At 33.6% G+C, this 20,427-nt stretch overlaps 1 protein-coding gene across 1 annotated transcript in view; it reads left to right on the top strand.

Annotated features, from left to right (window-relative positions):
* Positions 1 to 1,247: 1,247 nt before the first annotated feature.
* The window catches only part of LOC134281887 (uncharacterized), a 28,918-nt gene continuing 9,738 nt past the window's right edge, over positions 1,248 to 20,427 (top strand). The window contains exons 1-2 of the mRNA XM_062764322.1: positions 1,248 to 1,265; positions 1,491 to 1,628. Of these exons, the coding sequence (XP_062620306.1) occupies positions 1,248 to 1,265; positions 1,491 to 1,628 (156 nt within the window). The remainder of the gene's footprint in view (positions 1,266 to 1,490; positions 1,629 to 20,427) is intronic.

Here is a 20,427-nt window from a genome sequence, read left to right as displayed (position 1 = left end):
TCTTTCAGAAGAAGTGTGTTGTGTATCAATACGAAGCATAAAACATTTTACAACAATCGTTTACAATATATGTGCGACGATGATCGAATGTTTACACGGTCGATGTCACTGCTGAAAATGCTTCAGATCTTATAGGAGAAAAGAAAATCCTCTGCGATATTATTTTAGAGATATGTCTTCTAGGCATAAGTGGTCTTTGCCGTAAGACGTTTATCAAAATCGCCTTTGTTCATCAATATTTATACATGTATCTAGTAAATCACGCCGTCTGAATCTTTTATTGGAAATCAGCTATATATATATAGATGTAGATCATATGATAAACAACAATCTTAAATAAAATTCTAATTTTTAAATGAAGATATAAACCTCAAGATATAAATAAAATTTATTTTTAATGAAATAGATTTCAATGTTCAGAGATATATACAATAGACAGACGTGTTAAATCGTAAAATATGCACGTAGATAAAAAATACACTGTATGATCAACGCTCACGAACACTCTCAGTGCATCGTAACAATCTTTAATACCGTATAAGTAGAAATTTTAGCGAGGATTTAATTTTGGCATTATTAGCGAGGCTGTTGAGATCGCTAAAATTGAATATCGCTAAAAATATATTGCGTGCTATATGTACTAGCTTCTTGCAGGAGCATTTTAAAATCGCTAAAATTACTTCTCGCTAAAAATTAAATACCCATTTTTAAGGTGAAATCGCTAAATTTGCGTCTCGCTAAAATTTCCACTTATACGGTATCTTATACTTTCACTACTTTAGAAAATAAACCCCTTTTGTCATGAGCGCAAACATTCCGGAAATAGTTACAGCAAACATTCTTTTTTTATTCACCAAATGACGTGATCACGTGACGCCGTGCAATCGCGTCCTTAAGGGGATATACTTGAATCAGCATATCCGTCTGTTAATCAGTACCTCTAGCTGTTCCTCTGTTTGTAAACTGGATTTTGTCCGGACCTGTTCTCGGAGATTATTGCATAATTCTGTCAGAAATTCTATTCACTCATTATTCACCTTGTAAAGATATGCCCTGGTCTTTTCATCATGATTAAAAAAATACATTATTTTATTTTGTCCGGTGGTGTAAACGAAGACTATTGCAAGGAAGGTTTTCTGTCTCAGTGTTTTCTTTAAGAACATTTATTATTAAACAGCAGTTATTTGTATCCTTTGAAAAATATACAGACACGGAACTGATGATTTCTTAAATGTAATTTATAGCAGATGTCGCTTGTGCTTAAAGTCAGTTCAATTAAGGACTATTCTATTTGAATATCCTCTTTTGTTCTTCTGTCTTTGGCAATAGAAGCAGAAGGTGATTAAAAAACTTTCATGCGCTAAAAGTAATGCATAAATAAAATTTATAAGCTTAACTTAATTTGTTCAGAGAGTTGTGCAGAAAATCTTAGTTAAATAATTAAATAAATGCCTTTTTTTAATTTTAAAATATTTGTGAAACCCATTCAGTTAAAAACATTCACAATTATATTTCGTGTTGTTATTTCAGAGTATGTTTTATTTTGGCTGAAATCTATTCACACGTACTGTGCTGAGGACACATCCGTCATCATTGTAGCCACACACAGTGAAAATGCTACACAGAAGGTAATATGCATACATGCTACATCAGAGTGGACGTCTTTTTTCTTAGTTTAGACTGGAGGATGTAATTGTACTTTAAAACTGTACAAATATATTTTGCTGCATTAGAATATGCCATCATTAAGAGAGCTCGATGTTATTTGTAGTTGGAATCAATATCTTAATAATATTATCTTATTATTTTATCATATGAGGTTAGTCCTATGCTCGGCATACTCGGCATTAAAATTACCTGGCCACGAAGTGTCTATATGCAGTCCCTGAAACGTTCTACTTTCCCACCTGAACGGTGAACGAACGCTGAACGAACGCAGAGCGAACGGTGAGTGAACGATGTGCGAACGGTGAACGCAACTTGGTGAACGATGTGTGAACGGTGAACGGTGAGTGAACGCAGAAGGCAAACGGAGCGCGAACGCGAGCGCAAAGTGAACGGTAAAAGAACGGTGAACGCAAGATGAACCATCTATTCGGATTGCCTTCGGTCTTTTCCTTGTATTGAAATTATTCTTTTATTCTATAATTCAACTGTCATAAATAAATATAAATACACAATAGATAAACAAAAGAGAAATAAACAGATAAATAAATAATAAAACAAAAAATTCTACACATACGTATGTTTAAATCGATATTTTAATAACATGATTTTAATCGCCATCAAACGTGTTTTTGTTACCGCGTGTAGTTAAAAAATAAATTAATCTTATACAGTAAATAATTTGCTTATTCTTTTAACTAATAAAATAATGTGGAATTTAGAAGATAAAACTACTACTGATATAAAAAATAGATATATAAATAAATAAATAAATAAAAACATTTTTTTCTGCACATACCTATGATTAAATCGATACTTTAATAACATGATTTTAATCGCCGTCAAACGTGTATTTGTTACCGCGTGTACTTAAAAAATAAATTAATCTACTTATATAGTAAATAATTATGCTTATTCTTTTCACTGATAAGATAATGTGGACTTCTGAAGATAAAACTGCTACTTATAGAATGATTTTATTACATGGTACTTATAGAATGATTTTATTACATGGTACGGGGTTGAAACAACCGTACATGTATTTCCGTGCCAAAGCGATTCTGAGTACAATAACGGATTTTTTTTTAAATTCACAATTATCTGTTGACATTGACTGTTATCGTACTGAATAAAAATTCTCGTTTTATGTAAATTCTACTGCAAAATATTCTACGTATATTTATGTGCTTTTTTATTCTTTTATGACGATTAATTCCAGATGCAATGAATAAAAACAAATATTAATTTTAATCACATTTATTGTAAAACAACGATTACATTTTGTGACAAGTATTTGTCACAATCTATTTATACAAAGATATAAATACCCCGGCGGAATCCAGGGACTCACTACCTGCCGACTGACTTGGCGCGATATCGCACCCACAGGTGACTGTGGTGGGAACAGACCTCTTGGAACCGAAGAGTGAATGCCACATGGAATGAATGAATTCAAGTTCTGACCCAGGTCCTCACTCTATACTTGTCTCCCCTGGAATACAACAACAACATGGGGATAACACCCCCAGGGGTAGCTGGGTACTGTAGACCCCCAAAACCTGCCCTTGGTACCTCAAGGATCAAGCCGGTCCCTCAGGCACGGTGAGGTAGCCCCCAAATCTTCCCCAGTATTGAGGATAGATTACCCAGAGTTTTGAGCCAGACATGGTAGAAATCATCATTAGTGGTAATCCCCGAACTCCGCCGCCCCCAACCCAGATTGTGACTTAAAGAACGTTTCCATAATCCCAGCATAATATGTATACAAGCTATGTTGCTTGCGATACTTTGAGAAAAAAAAATAACACTGTACAGTAACACTGTACATAACACAGAATCATCAACTATCACCAATGACACCGACTTACTGATTATGTATCACACCTTAGAAATGTCCAAAAAAAAAAAACTCAGTATTTAATCATTTGTTACAACAGAAAATGTCCGATGAACACCAAATGGTCCCACCATATACATAATGACCACATCCTTCCTTTGATTCCGATTTCAACCGCTTGGGTGTTCCACCTACACAACACTTTCCATTTAGGAATATGCTTCTGTCACTGAAATTACAGAAGAGAAAACAGCAAAATCATGTACACAAATTTTAGGGAAGGGTGGGTGGGTGAAATTTTGCAACATGTTTACCCTTCTAGCTTTTTCGGTAGATTATGACAATCAGCGTCATAAGGTGCTTGATAATATTACGTCATCTATTTAAAACCCATAGTCTCGATAATGTTTAACTACTACAATTAGAACGCACGAGTTATCGCCCTTGCACTGGTATTAAATGCATTTATCAAAATATGGTGATAAATGCAATTAATTCCAGATGCAATGAATAGAAACAAATATTAATTTTAATCACATTTATTGTAAAACAATGATTACATTTTGTGGCAAGTATTTGTCACAATCTATTTATACATAGATGTAAATACCCCGGCGGAATCCAGGGACTCACTACCTGCCGACTGACTTGGCGCGATATCGCACCCACAGGTGACTGTGGTGGTAACAGACCTCTTGGAACCGAAGAGTGAATGCCACATGGAATGAATGAATTCAAGTTCTGACCCAGGTCCTCACTCTATACTTGTCTCCCCTGGAATACAACAACAACATGGGGATAACACCCCCAGGGGTAGCTGGGTACTGTAGACCCCCAAAACCTGCCCTTGGTACCTCAAGGATCAAGCCGGTCCCTCAGGCACGGTGAGGTAACCCCAAAATCTTCCCCAGTATTGAGGATAGATTACCCAGAGTTTTGAGCTAGACATGGTAGAAATCATCATTCGTGGTAATCCCCGAACTCCGCCAAATGAACTTGTCTATACAAGTTCACCCGCCAATAACGCGTAAGGTGTATGTATGAAAGTTTTAGTTCAGCATTTCACCCACCTGACCTTTAAATATCAAATTTTATAAATATACCTGTATAAGAGACACTTGTAAGCTAGGGCTCCATATAATCAAGGCTCGTTTTTGATTAAACCTCTATCAGAGCAATTAATTAAATTCGGACTAATAACTTGCTGGAAAAGCTGGCATTTCAATACTTTGAAACCATAATGATCCAGGCGAGATGCCCGGATCATTGAAACCAACATGTACATGTACAATCCAAGTGCAATTTATTCTAAAACAAAGAATCAATTAAATTCCCCTTTTTTATAATTTTTTTTTAAAATCAAATTGAGGGCTTTTTTCCCTGACGGACAAATGGTCTCACGTTGGGTATCTCCGTATCCTATGAATGCCATATCAAAATATCCAAGACTACACACAATCTATGGATACCTGCTATTGGTCTTTTGTTTGATAATTTGTTCAGGAATGACCTATAATACTGCTGCTGAAAAGAATGGGATCTAAAACAGCATTTGTTCAATAGTCAAAATAAATTTGCTCTTCCTGAATTTGACTTGCAATACCATACGCTAATTATAAAAGGTGGAAGACAAATACTGAGTAGATAATGCAAGCCCCTATGCCCAGCTTTAAATCTGTCTTACATATTGATTTTATTCCCACAGACAACTGGTTGCTACAATTAACTTGCACATCCCTTACATTTACTAGCCACGGGTGACAGGAAATGGGGTATGTCATCACCCGAATAATGCATTATTAGTTAGGGGATTACCATTGAAATGTACCCAAAATTGGCCTTGGCTGTACCAAGTTCAGACTATGATCCTTGATGATTTTTTTTTCCATCCAACTAGCTTATTGATGCCAATGTGACATTGCTGGAAAGGTGTGAACGAGGACCCCAAAGCTCAAAATGAAGCCACTGTCAAAATAGAATCTATAATATTTTGTATAAATGTTGACTTTTATCAAAACCAAACGTGTCATTCTTATTTATTCGAACATGATATGGCGATCCTCTAAAGCTCGCTCATTGAGAAAAGGAAATGTCCCGAAAACCCGAGATATACCACCACGCGGGTATGTTAAGGCAGCATATGGACCAGAATTCGGCGAATTAAGACTTTTTTATAATTATGTGACACTAATCAATCGGAAAAGTCAAGCATAAGACTTTTGTTATAATTATGCATTCTATAGACTTCAATGGGACTTATACTACATGATGCACTTTACCACGACGTCACCACGTGACGTCTATAATTAGAAAATATTCCTTAATGAAAAAGTGAAAAGTTCAACACTACCCGGGGGATAATTAATTTCAATTTGTAATAATAATCATGTAAAGACATCTCTGTACCATGAAAAGTGCTGCTAGAATCCAACTGTCCTATCAAAGAAATAATTATTCTACACTTTCTGACGAAACCTTCCCAAAATTTTTACATTTTGTTCATAACATCGTAAAAAATGCATTCATTCCCGTAAACCATACGATTCTAGCAGCACTTTCCAAAAACGATAGAATAAGAACTTTAGATAGAAACAAAAATTAAGCTTCAAATTGTGCGGCGTAGTGTTGAACTTTTGCTTCTTATTTGTTACGAACGACAGAGGAAAGGCTGATCGGCAAGTAAACACCCTCCCTGCTTTAATTTTTCGAAGAAATCGTTCAAGTATATTACCATACCTTAATCATAAGCTTTATTCCCACATGAATCACACATGATATTCATTCTAAATGCTTTTAAACTCCGATTTCTTGTGTTTGTTTACCTGAATTCTCGTTACGTTTCACTTTCACTCTGCTACTGCATGATCACCAGGTATGACTTCACTGGTTTGGTATTTAACCACTGTGATAACTACAGAGACCCAGAAACGACAAAATTCTGTTTGTATTATGCCTCTGCATATTTTGATCAATTTTTATGACCTCAAATCAATCTTAGATATCGATTATAAGAAATTATTATCTCTTAACTTCACGTCATATAACTTACTATGACGTCATATCATAAAGGCAAGTAGAATATTTGGTTGTAACCTTAACCTACCTGCGCAGTACATATCTACATATATAAATATACAGTGCACATACACACATTTACATAATATATACACATACACATACATACATATACACATATACATACATATTTGTAAATAACTGTAATGTATTGAAAGCCAATGACCTCTTCTTTGGAAAAGAGTAAACGGGGGGGGGTGTGGTTGTGGCCATTTTGACTATTTTGTTCTCATCGGGAAGAAGAGCTCCATCTAAAGATATACTAAAATGATGAAATTTTAATACTTAAGTTTATGAGATTTTCCTTGCCAAATGATAGTTGACAGCTTAAGATATTATATTACACCATAGCCTCCTTAAACTATTAAAATGATAAGGCAGTCAGCTCCTTAGGTTATGAAAATCTCAATTTTTTTTATTTCGTTTGAAAAGTAATGTGTATTTAATTGTACCTATGATATTTCTTTGAACTTAAGTGTATCGTTATAGTTACCTTTAATCATGTCATAGAAAGAAAAATTATCCAATTTCAAGATAGGATTTTAGACAATGCAAATGGAAACCCTAAGCTATATGTGCAATTTTTCATTTTAAATTAATGAAAAAAATGTTTTACTAAGAATAAACATTTAAAGGTATCCTGGCATGTGGGGGAAATGCATGACATGTTATTTATACTTTATGGTATTTAGTTCTTATATTATTATTATGTTTATTCACCAATCAAGGGCTCTCGGGGGGGGGGGGGGGGGGGCATGAATAAATATTAAAATATGATTACTGATTACGATTCTATACTCACCGTCAATAGAAACGCAACACCCTAATTTTAGGGGTGAAAATTATAAACGGGATATAACTATGTACCAAAAAAATTAGGACATCTTTTACTTTGCCAAATCAGTTATTTAACGGTTGAATGATTTTCATTCCATTACCGGAAGTTGATTTTTAGCCCCCTGAACAGAAACCAAAAATTAGCATTTTAAATAAAATTATTGACAATATTTTGGGCTTTCAAGCTTTTGTACCTGTTAATTATAAGTCTTGTACTAAAAGTCCGGAAAAAATATCCTTCTTTCTTTTCCGGATGTGATGCCTGTATTTCCTCAAAGTAACTGAAAGCACGCATTTTTATTGCTTATGTTGGAAATTTTCAAAATAAAGATAAGGGAGAACTCCAGATGCAAATATACACTACATAACGACTTTTCGGGCTCATGTGTTTTAAAAGCATGAATGACAGTTCCTTGACCGGAAGTCCAAGGGTTACTATACACTACGCCAAGTTAGAGAAAATTCCACCTCAGTATCTGAAAAACAGGCATTTGAAAAAGGACAAGAATATTTATTTCGCTCAGATTAAGACATTAACAAGTTTAGCTTTTAAAAAAAGCTTGAGTCAGCCAGTGGATTTTTCTTTTCTGTGATAATGTTTTAAAGAATCATAGAGAACAGAAAAAAATGCCTTCAACAAATTTTTAATCAGTAGCAGAGTTGGGCACTAAAATTAAAACATCGTCTTAATAATTTTTCTGCATAGGAACAGAAGCGTTTGTGCATGCAGATTCTTGAATTTTTTGTCTCAAAATCAAAAGAAGGGAAGGTATGTATAAACATTTAAGTTCCAATTCACGTAACATAATTCAAAGAAGTTATAAACCTACAATCTCATTATCAGATCTATAAGATTGTAGGGGGAGGGGGGATATATATGGACATTATGCCATTTTTAACAAAACGGAGCCCAATAAGCTTCACTGTAATCCTTGTTAGAGTTTATAATGCCACCGGTTGAATCACTCTTGGCTATGTGTTTAGAAAAGGGACACACCCTTGTCCCTGCGATACTTAAACAGCCGTACTGAACCTTCGTTTGAGAATACAAATAAAGGATTATTGAAATACCTAGTACATTTTCTAGTACATTTTAGAATTTAAAAAAAATAAACATTTATTGTTCATTGAAACAGGTAACATGTAAGATTTGACGGTATAGCCTAAGCTTTTTTTAGTTTATTAACTATCGTCATTTGACTTACTAGTAACTAGCTTAATTTTGGCTTAAAATTTTTTAATAAAAAGTAGAATTGAAATAAAGCAAACATTACTAAGACCTACAAATTAATTTATCAGACCTCTTATAATATAATAAACCTATTTATTCATAAATTAATTCTAGTTGTAACGCTGTATTTGATTGGATAAAATATTACTTTATATCGTATTAAATGGTTTGCCTACGTCACAATGACTCGCGTCAAAAACGTATCAATCCGCCCGACGTTACTTTCAAATTTCGTACAAATTGAAGTCATTTTGTTAGAACAATCATCTTTTTTTCTTACATCAAATGAATGAAAATTAAATTATTAGCAATGAATTTATTAGCTACCCATTTTATACGGTATAAACTGAGTTGGAACAGTTTACGCTTTTTTATAAACCGCTTCGCGGTTTATAAAGCGTAAACTGCCCCAACCCAGTTTATACCGTATAAAATGGGTAGCTATTAAATTCATTCCTTAAATATGATTGCCACAACCTAGATTATCAGGTCGTAGTTTATGAAAAACAAGCCAATTTACGGATAAAAAAAAAGCATGCGCAGATCGGGGGAGGGGGGTTTCCAGGGCGGGCGGGGCCATAGGGAGTTATGGTTTATGACATTTAATTGCAAAAAACTCAAAACCTTCTTGAGATATTGACTGGAAATGAAAGTTTTACACACAGTCACACAGAAGTATGAATTTATGACATTGACGTTTAGACCTCAAAATACACAGGGATATTCCCTACGTCATATATATGGCCGTAGGGAGTTGTGGATAAAATTTCATTGCAAAAGCGAAAACAAGTGTTTAAACAGACAGAATTTCTGAATTTAATACCTTGACCTTTAACCTCAAAATCAAGAGGGTCTTCAAAAGGCCATATAAGGTGTAAACAGTTGTGTAAAGTTTTACTGCAAAAGCTCAGACTTTACGCAATATTGCGGAGAAGAGAAAGTTTTACAGACAGACAGAACTATAGATGGACAGGCAGACAGACTGAAATTGATATTCTCTAATTTCAGAGCGGGAGACAACAAATGAGCAAGCTTAGCCAGTTGTGTTTTCTTTCCGAAGTATCTGTTGTATGATTTAACAAGTCTGTCCGCTTTTAGCATCGGGATCGAAATGATTTGTAGTGAAAACGAAAGTAAAAGCAGTAAAAACTGAAAAAGCTAAAAATATGTAGTAAAGCAATGTTTGTGCTGGAGATTTAAATACATAAGTAAAATAACTTCAATATATTTTATAAAAGAGCTTCAATTTACGCGTCAAACACTAAATTCACCCAAAAGTAGCAACTGTATGCTTCGCTGCGTAGAACACATGATCAGTTGCGAACCAGTTAAATTACTGCGAACCAGTAAACTGTTTGTATGTTTACAAAAATAAGCATCGGGAAATTCCTTTTTGAGTTGAATTTACAGATTATTTTGGTGTTTAATAGGGATTTATTGGTTTATAATCTTTATTGATTTTACTGAAATAAAATTAGCAGGAATGATTTACTGCAGAACCACTCCCAGAATTCCAGGTCACGCAAGCGCATTGGAAGTTCTTCGTACCATAACTAGTCAGCCCGCGGGCTGACTAATAAACTTAGTGCATGGTAGAATTCGGGCTGCCTATGTTGTACCTGGCGGACTAGCACGTTTTAATTGAATGGTCGGAAGGGGGGATGTTTTAAAAGTTATGTGTTACTTTCTAAGGTCTAAAGATAATATTTAAAGTTTAAATGAAGTATCATTGTTTTGTAAATTTACTTTTTACATTTATGTATTCATTCTTAATCTTATCTTTAAACCTTATAAAGTAACACATAACTCTAAAACGTCCCCCTTGGACCATTCAATCAAAACGTGCTAAGTCCGCCAGGTACAACATAGCAGCCCGAATTCTACCATGCATTAAGTTTATTAATGTCTTAATCTGAGCGAAATAAATATTCTTGTCCTTTTTTAAATGCCTGTTTTTCAGATACTGAGGTCGAATTTTCTCTAACTTGGCGTAGTGTAGTAACCCTTGGACTTCCGGTCAAGGAACTGTCATTCATGCTTTTGAAACACACGAGCCCGAAAAGTCGTTATGTAGTGTATATTTGCATCTGGAACTCTCCCTTTTCTTTATTTTGAAAATTTCCACTATAAGCAATGAAAATGCGTGCTTTCAGTCACTTTGAGGAAATACAGGCATCACATCCGGAAGAGAAAGAAGGATATTTTTTCCGGACTTTTAGTACAAGACTTATAATTAACAGGTACAAAAGCTTGAAAACCCAAAATATTGTCAATAATTTTATTAAAAATGCTTATTTTTGATTTTGTTAAGAGGGCTAAAAATCAACTTCCGGTAATGGAATGAAAATCATTCAACCGTTAAATAACTGATTTGGCAAAGTAAAAGATGTCCTAACTTTTTTGGTACATAGTTATATCCCGTATATAATTTTCACCCCTAAAATTAGGGTGTTGCGTTTCTATTGACGGTGAGTATATATTATAGGTGTATAATATATTTCCTTTCAATTATTATATCACACATAGTCACATACCTGGTGTAAAAAGCATATGCTTTCCTTAAGAAAATTGTCTATAGATTGTACACAAGCCATTCTAGACACCTATCTTTGGAATTATTATATAGCTCAGTTGATGTATCTTGAGATAAACACATAAGCATAACTAGTCTCCATACTATCCCTTAGAGTCAAACCTGATGCGTGTTCCGCTGTCTCGTCTTTGGAAATCTGTATGCCACGTTCAACACAAACCTAATGAAAAATATCTATCACATGCTTACAAATTGTGTCTCCCGATTTTCCTGTAAAATAAAAATTATCTTCATGTATGTAATCAATAACATTTTGCATAATTTTTTCAAACTTAGTCCGACCTTGTAAGGATTTGTTAAAGTGATATTGGGGTGGGGGTGGGGGGGTGGGGTGGTGGTGTTAATATGCGACAAACAAAATGCACTCTAGATATACCCAGAACCAATAGGTGATTACTCAAAACTTCTTAATCTACTTTACTTCAGTACACAGAACATGTATCCAGGTCGGGGACTTGCATCCAAATTGTAAAAGTCAATAATTTATGAGTGAAATTACTCCCTTTGTAGGCACAAGGTCTACTCATGACAATTTCAGGTGATTATGGTCATAACTTCTACCAGTCAGAGATAGAACTTTGCTGGGGAGGGGGGTGTATCCATGCCCTTTTGGCATAAGCTTTAAATGCAACACTACAATCTAATTTCCCATGAAATGACCATCGAGATATAACTTCGGATTGTAGCCGTGGTGATAGTAACATTACCCATATAACCCAAACTCAATCCTCTCCCATTGACAATGTATTTATTTATTTAGTTATTATTTTCTTCTTACTGTTCCTAGTTCAGATCCGGAGTGATCCGGAGTATTTCCACCAAACCAAAACCTAGCACACACTAGCATGAATTATATATATCCTTTATATATGAAAAGGATCATTGCAAATTTATATGCACAGATAAGAAAGGAAACTTGTGGTATATCTTGCTAAACATCTCTGACCCAGCCTTATATATTTTAAGTAGGGATGTCAAAATTGTCAATAATTGATATTCGAATATTCGATAGTAGTATTCGAATATATTCGAATATTCGATCAAATAAATACATCTTGCATTAAAATATGACTGTATATATCTTTACTCTCATGTCAAGCAATATACCTTTTATATCATTATTTTGGAATAAAATTTCATGTAGAGTGTTGTAAATGCACTATAATTATATTCTTAAAATATTTTACAGAATAAATGCAGAGTTAACATCCAAAATATATAAATAAACAAAATTTCCCACGAAAATTCAAAGATTCTTTTAATAAGTTCCAGATCAATTAATTGTCTTACCAAACTGTACACTGATAACCCTACAGATTTATACCACACAGAACAATTATCTAACGGAGAGACATTAAAAGCAATTACTTTAACTAATTGATTTCCTGATAATGATTTTAAATTATGTATACATAACCAAGGGATGTTTGTTACTTTCAAAATGTGTCCTTTCAACAATACAAACTAATTCTAAGTACTGGACACTGTTATACATCTAATGATCAAATGAACAATTTAAATTGTTTTAATGAACACACTCTTCACACCTTTAAGGTAATTCAAGAGGAGTGTCTTTCAATTTTGTTTCAATTAAAATCTTTTTGTTGGTCAACGATAAGAATTTGATTCAATTTCTGATAAAGCTTCAGTATTACCAGATTTTTTTTTCTTTTTGATGTTTGTATACTTAATATCCGAATATTCGAATCATAATTTAATATTCGAAAATTTTCTTTCTTATGCTCGAATGTTACATTTTACGATATTTAACTGAGCGGACTCTTCTCATTCAATTTCCACTGAAAATAGTCCCTTTAAATAAGGAGTGAAATACTCCAATTAATTTTTTTTATTTATTTAGTTATTTATTTATTTGACAATCAATTCGAGGTTCACTTCTTGGCAGCCTTGTACTTTTGGCTGATGATTGTCATTATTGAATATTGATTGTTCGAATCATTCGATTGTCACCACTGTAAACAATGCCATGCCCCTGAAATGTATATAGAACTTTCTGGACTCCCCCACGAAAATGCAGTAGATACTGTCAATAATCATTACGTACACGCATTATCATCATGGCCGCACAGCGAGCCACCAACACGCACCCCGACCCCAATCCAGAGACCCAAGCCACGCAAACATTGACATTCCGTATATTAATTACTCCATTTTTTTTTATTGTTGCTAAATTACAAATGCATGTATACATATCCGTCAATCCGTGATATACATATAACCTCACCCCATGAAGCTATCTATGGATGATTGGGTAAATCAGTGATCCCGATCCTGCCGAACAGCCTTGCTACTCCCAATTTCGGTTGCTCGATCTCCAGACCCGACCCATCTAAAATCTGGAGCGGAGTGTGTCATCTTCATATCCCCCTCTTTGCTGCTATCTCGGCAATCTTTCACTTGGTATCCTTATACGCTTTGCTGTATCAGTCTAAATCTTCTTCCCATCGTCCTTGGTTTTTGTGACATTACGGCCCGATGGCAGTGGATATTTCTTGTGATATTGTTATAACATGAAATCTGTCAACATGTCTACCCTTCTAGCTTTTTCGGTAGATTATGACAATCAGCGTCATAAGATGCTTGATAATATAACGTTATATTATTAAAACCCATAGTCTCGATAATGTTTAACTACTACAATTAGAACGCACGAGTTATCGCCCTTGCACTGGTATTAAATGCATTTATCAAAATGTGGCGATAAACGCAATTATTTTAGCTAACTTCTTCCATGTATCTGTAGACATTTCCCGGCCGTGATTATACTTAGTCAAGATGTTGGAAAGAGGCATTCAAATTATTTGTTATACATGTGTAGATTAAATTTTCAAAACTAAATAAGTAATGTGTTGTCATGGTTTTTATTGAACAGAGAAATGTACGAGAGAGAGAAAGAGAGAGAGGGAGATACAGTCCCTGAAACGTTCTACTTTCCCATTTTTCCGTTCGCTCACCGTTCGTTCACCGTTCGTTCAGCGTTCGTTCACCGTTCGTTCAGCGTGCGTTCACCGTTCGCTCTTCGTTCACAGTATTGCGTTCACCGTTCACCGTGCGCTCGCGTTCACCGTTCACAAAACGTTCACCGTTCGCTCTTCGTTCCGTTTACTTTGAGTTCACCGTTCACTTATCGTTCAGTCTTCATTGTCATTCGGAACTCCGAAGTGAAAGGACTTATCTTTTTGATAGTAAGGATTTACATGCTTTTTAATTAAATAACTTAGATATCGTGTTTGAAGAATAATTTTTTCATTGCAAAAAGTATCTATGATATTTATATTTCTATTATTATAATTCAGCTGTTACTTATTTCATGAATTTTCCCTGGAAAATAATTCATACATTAAGTACCTACATGTATGTAGAACGATACAACAATATTAACTTCAAAAAAAAATGGCAATGTACAAATGTTTCACGCACGGCATCAATTTCATGTAATTTTAAAGAGGACAAATTATTAATTGGTGAATAATAATTAATCCAAGTCTTTTACAGAACAAGAATACCTTAAAAAATTATTTTTACAGTAACACGTATTTAAAAATACATGTAGGTTTGAGAGTTATGAACAGTACTGCAAATGTTCAGTTAATTAAATATCTTTAGAGCTAATTAAATTGATGGTGTGGTTTTAAATTTTAGAAAAGACCAACTGTTTAAAATAGTCTATTATTAGAGAAGGAAAATTCCTTCCTTCACCGTACCTAAACATATGTTTAAAAATTCTTTTTTACCGTTCAGTATAATTAAGACCCCCTCCCCCCCCTCCGGTGCCTTTTCTCCCGAAATAAAATTCTTATTGATTTTTACAGTATATTTTAATTTATATTTAATTTTTATTGTAACACAAGAAAATCGGTCTTTAAACCAACATCAAACAGTCATTAAACAATAGTATTTTAGTATATACTTGTGCCGACAGAAATATTTTAAATTGGCAGGGGATATGTTTCACATTCAATTTAAAACTTAATCCTTTCAAATATATATTCGAATTATTTCTTTTTTGCAGGAATGAAAAAATCAGATCTAGAAATGATAGGTAAAAATATTTAAAAATTTTTGGAATACTAAGTGACTCTTTGCCTTCGGCATGTTTGGTGAAGTGCGATTTCCACATTTCCACTGTGTCGAATCATTTTGATTGACAGCACAAGCACGCTACTACAAATGTAGCACGGACTTCCTGTGAACTGTGTGAACTTGATGATGGAAAATAAAAGCCAATGATTACTGTCAAATGGATTTGTTAATCTAAAAAAAAGCCATTGAATAAAAATTAAAGATAAGAGATGAAAAAGGTTTGAGTTCAATTATCTAAAGATATTTTTTATTGCTTGGAATATTTAGGAAAAATAATAAGAATTTTTATTTGATACAATATATATCTGAGAATCGAGGGAGGTTATCTCTCTCTCTCTCTCTCTCTCTCTCTCTCTCTCTCTCTCTCTCTCTCTCTCTCTCTCTCTCTCTCTCTCTCTCTCTCTCTCTCTCTCTCTCTCTCGTACATTTCTCTGTTCAGTAAAAATTATGACAACACATTACTTATTTAGTTTTGAAATTTTAATCTACGCATGTATTACAAATAATTTGAATGCCTCTTTCCAACATCTTGACCGAGTATAATCACGGCCGGGAAATGTCTACAGATACATGAAGTTAGCTAAAATAATCGTCATAAAAGAATAAAAAGGCACATAAATATAGAATATATTGCAGCAGAATCTAAATAAAACGAAAATTTTTATGCAGTACGATAACAGTCAATGGCAACAGATAATTGTGAATTAAAAAAAAAATCCGTTATTTTACTCAGAATCGGTTTGGCACGGAAATACATGTACGGTTGTTTCAACCCCGTACAATGTATTTAATTCATTCTATAAGTAGTAGTTTTATCTTCAGAAGTCCACATCATTTTATTAGTGAAAAGAATAAGCATAATTATTTACTATATTAGTAGATTAATTTATTTTTTAACTACACGCAGTAACAAATACACGGTTGACGGCGATTAAAATCATGTTATTAATATATCCATTTAAACATAGGTATGTGCAGAAAAAAAATGTTTTTAATTATTTATTTATTGATTAATTAATTAATTAATTAATTTATTTATATATTGTTTATCTCAGTAGAAGTTTCATCTTCTTAAGTCCGCATTATTTTATTAGTTAAAAGAATTAGCATAATTATTTACTATATGATTTATTTATTTTTTAACTACACGCGGTAACAAATACACTTTTGACGGCGATTAAAATCATGTTATAAAAATATCGATTTAAACATACGTATTTAATTATCTATTTATTTCTCTTTTGTTTATCTATCGTTTATTTATATTTATTTATGACATTTGAATTATAGAATAAAAGAATAATTTTAATGCAAGGAAAAGACCAAAGGCATTCCGAATAAATCGTTCATCTTGCGTTCACCGTTCGTTCACCGTTCACTTTGCGCTCGCGTTCCGTTCGCGTTCTGCGTTCACTCACCGTTCACCGTTCAACATCGTTCACCAAGTTGCGTTCACCGTTCACACATCGTTCACTCACCGTTCGCTCTGCGTTCGTTCTCCGTTCGTTCAGCGTTCGTTCACCGTTCGTTCACCGTTCGTTCACCGTTCAGGTGGGAAAGTAGAACGTTTCAGGGACTGTAACCCCCTCGATTCTCAGGTATATGTTGTTTCAAATAAATATTCTAATTATTTTTCCTGAATATTCCAAGCAATAAAGGTGATAAAGGTAATCTTTTTTTTTTTTTTTTAGATTAACAAATCCATTTGACAGTAATCATTGGCTTTTATTTTCCATCATCAAGTTCAGACAGTTCACAGGAAGTCCGTGCTATATTTGTAGTAGCGTGCTTGTGCTGTCAATCATTCAAAATAATTCGACACAGTGGAGGTGTGGAAATCGCGTTTCACCGAACATGCCGAAGGCAAGGAGTCACTTAGTATTCCAAGAAATTTTAATATTTGACCCTATCATTTCTAGATCTGATTTTTGCAATCCTGCAGAAAAAAAATAATGGAAGGATTCAGTTTTAAATTGAATGTGAAACATATTCCCTGCCAATTTAAAATACTACTGTCGGCACAAGTTTATACTAAAATACTATTGTTTAATGACTGATTGATGTTGGTTTTAAGACTGATTTTCTTGTGTTACAAGAAAAATTAAATAATAATTAAAATATACTGAAAAAACTCAATAAGAATTTTATTTCGGGAGAAATGGCACCGGGGGGGGGGGGGATCTCAATTATACTGAATAGCAAAAAAAGATATTTTTTAAACATGTTAAGGTACGGAGAAGGAAGGAATTTTTCTTCTCTTTAAAAAAAATATTTTAAACAGTTGGTCTTTTCTAAAAATTTAAAACCACACCATCATTTTAATTAGCTCTAAAAATATTTAATTAACTAAATATTTGCAGTTCTGTTCATAGTTCTCAAACCTATATGTAGTTTAAATACGTGTTACTGTAGAAATAATTTTTTTATGCATTCTTGTCCTGTGAAAGACTTTTTAATTATTAATTATTATACATCCATTAATAATTTGTCCTCTTTAAAATTATATCAAATTGATGCCGTGCGTGAAGCATTTGTACATTGCCCTTTTTGAATTTTATTTTTAGCATTCGTTCTACATACACGTAGGTACTTAATGTATTAATTATTTTCCAGGAAATTCATGAAATAAGTAACAGCTGAGTTATAATAATAGAAATATAAATATCATAGATAATTTTTGCAATGAAATGATTATTCTTTAAACACGATATACAAGTTATTTAATTAAAAAAAACATGTAAATCCTTACCATCAAAAAGATAGGTCCTTTCACTTCGGAGTTCAGAATGACAATGAAGACTGAACGATAAGTGAACGGTGAACGCAAGGTGAACGCAAAGTAAACGGAACGAAGAGCGAACGGTGAACGTTTTGTGAACGGTGAACGCGAGCGCACGGATCGGTGAACGCAATACTGTGAACGAAGAGCGAACGGTGAACGCATGCTGAACGAACGGTAAACGAACGCTGAACGAACGGTGAGCGAACGGAAAAATGGGAAAGTAGAACGCTTCAGGGACTGTATATGAATTCAAGTCTACTTTGTCATCTTAAATGCATAAAATGAATATAAAAAAAACAAAAGTTAATCATTGTTTTGCGTGTATTATTTTATAATTATTCTACTTTTATATAGCGCCTTATATAATTATGGAATTACCCTAAAGCGATTTACACTTAGAAAACAAGTACAATATAAAACAAAGGACGAGTATAATAAAAAACAAAAAAGTAAAATCATAGGTCAATTTTTTAAAATTTTTGTTCCCCCTTTTTTATAAAATTGGATACTCCATTGTGACTAGAGCCTTATAAACTAAAGATGAGTTTTTAAATATGTGTTTTTAAATTTCTTTTAAAAACGTCAAGTGACTGTTCTTTTCGAAGATCCTGCGGGAGGCAGTTCCACAGGGTGACTTAAGATACATCAAACCTTCTAGCTCCATACATCTTACTTCGATTGCGTGGTTTTACAAGGCTCAGTGAATCCCCAGACCGTAGTGAACGTTGTGGGGATAGACCTGAACAAGTTCCTGGATGTATTCCGGGGCGAGCTTCTGTAAGGCCTTGAAAGTGTACAACATAATTTTATATTGTGCATGGTTTGCCACAGGTAGCCATTGAAGAGTTATGAGATTGGTGTTATATGCTCATGTTTTCTCAAACGTGTCACCAGTCTGGCTGCAGTGTTCTGAACTTTCTGCAACTTTTGTAAGGATGTGGCATTGAGGCCAAACAGTAGTGCATTGCCATAATCAAGTTTAGATGTCACTAAAGATCTAACGAGTGTCCTGCAAGCATCCTCTGTTATGAGTGATCTTATTCTACCGATGTTACGAAGATGGAAAAAAAAACAGGATCTTGTAACCGAATTGATTTGGCAGTCCACTTTAAATAATTCTACATTGTTAGGAAAGCGTATTAAAATTTATTATCTTGGCTCTGATTAAGGGTGCACCCAAGTATTTTATCTTCAAAAAGAAAGATTTTGTTCCGTTTTACTGTATTACAGGTATAATTTGAGTGAACATTTGTATTTACAAAATTGTATGTATTAAAAACAGTAAAAACACACACACGATACCTATTATTCATATTGTTTAATTGTTTAACATTTTTAAAGCAATTAGTTATTAAGAGACAATGAATCAGGACGTGATTGACTGATTCTCACAAACTGGATGATCCGTTTAGAAAAAGTAAGTGTCCTGCAAGTGATTTATCATCCCTATAATCCAGTAATCTAGCAATAATATTGCATCGTGATTAAATGTTATGGATTTTCAGGGCTCGAATGGGAGGGTATTCATGCAATATGATAATTTTTTTTCCAAATAAATATTGTGATGTCTGAAATAATCAGATTATCAGATCGTAGTATTTCCTTTTCTTGTAAAATATGATCAATGTAAACTTCAACTTGTCCGACGACAATAGTCTGTATGTCGCATCGATTTGAAACATGTTGCATGCTGGTGGTTTTTATCGGCATATCCTCATCAACAGAAATGTTGATTATATAATTTCTTAATACCTTATCTTCTTTCTGGCAATCGAAAGTTATTTCAAGCCTTCTTTTTTAAATTAACTTCTCCTAAAATTTACGTTCTAAGCAATGTTTGTAAGTTTGTTGATACAACTGACTTTGAGCAAAATCGTTATTGGATTTTTAAAGCGCCAAGTAAAAGTCAAACCAATACAGTTCAAAAATCACAACTCAGAAAAAAGAACTGTGGTTCTGGTTTTACTTTACGTTGATGAGGGAGTGCGCGTATTTGTCTACTTTAAGATAAAAGTATACATGAAAAAAAGGCAGAAAAATTTCATTTATTTAATTTTAGCCACATGGGTTAAATACATGTACTTAGACTGATGACGTCATTACTTTTTACATATGTGATTTGTGACATTGAATGGTAGTTTTTTTTTTTCAAAACGACATGTATTCTGTCAATTTATGTTTCTTTCACAATTTATAGAACTCAGCACATTTTAAGATTTTTTTTTCAAAATTTGACTTTTGTAGGGACAGAGATATTGCTATGGGTGCTGACTCAACAAACTCGTTTTTGATTATTAATACAA

The sequence above is a fragment of the Saccostrea cucullata genome, unplaced genomic scaffold (assembly GCF_032062105.1).
Source record: "Saccostrea cucullata isolate Sc308-1 unplaced genomic scaffold, CSIRO_AGI_Scuc_v1 ctg5602, whole genome shotgun sequence".
NCBI classification, from domain to species: Eukaryota; Metazoa; Mollusca; class Bivalvia; order Ostreida; family Ostreidae; genus Saccostrea; species Saccostrea cuccullata.
Note: the sequence above shows the minus strand (reverse complement) of the source record. Positions and strands in the feature narration are given on the sequence as shown.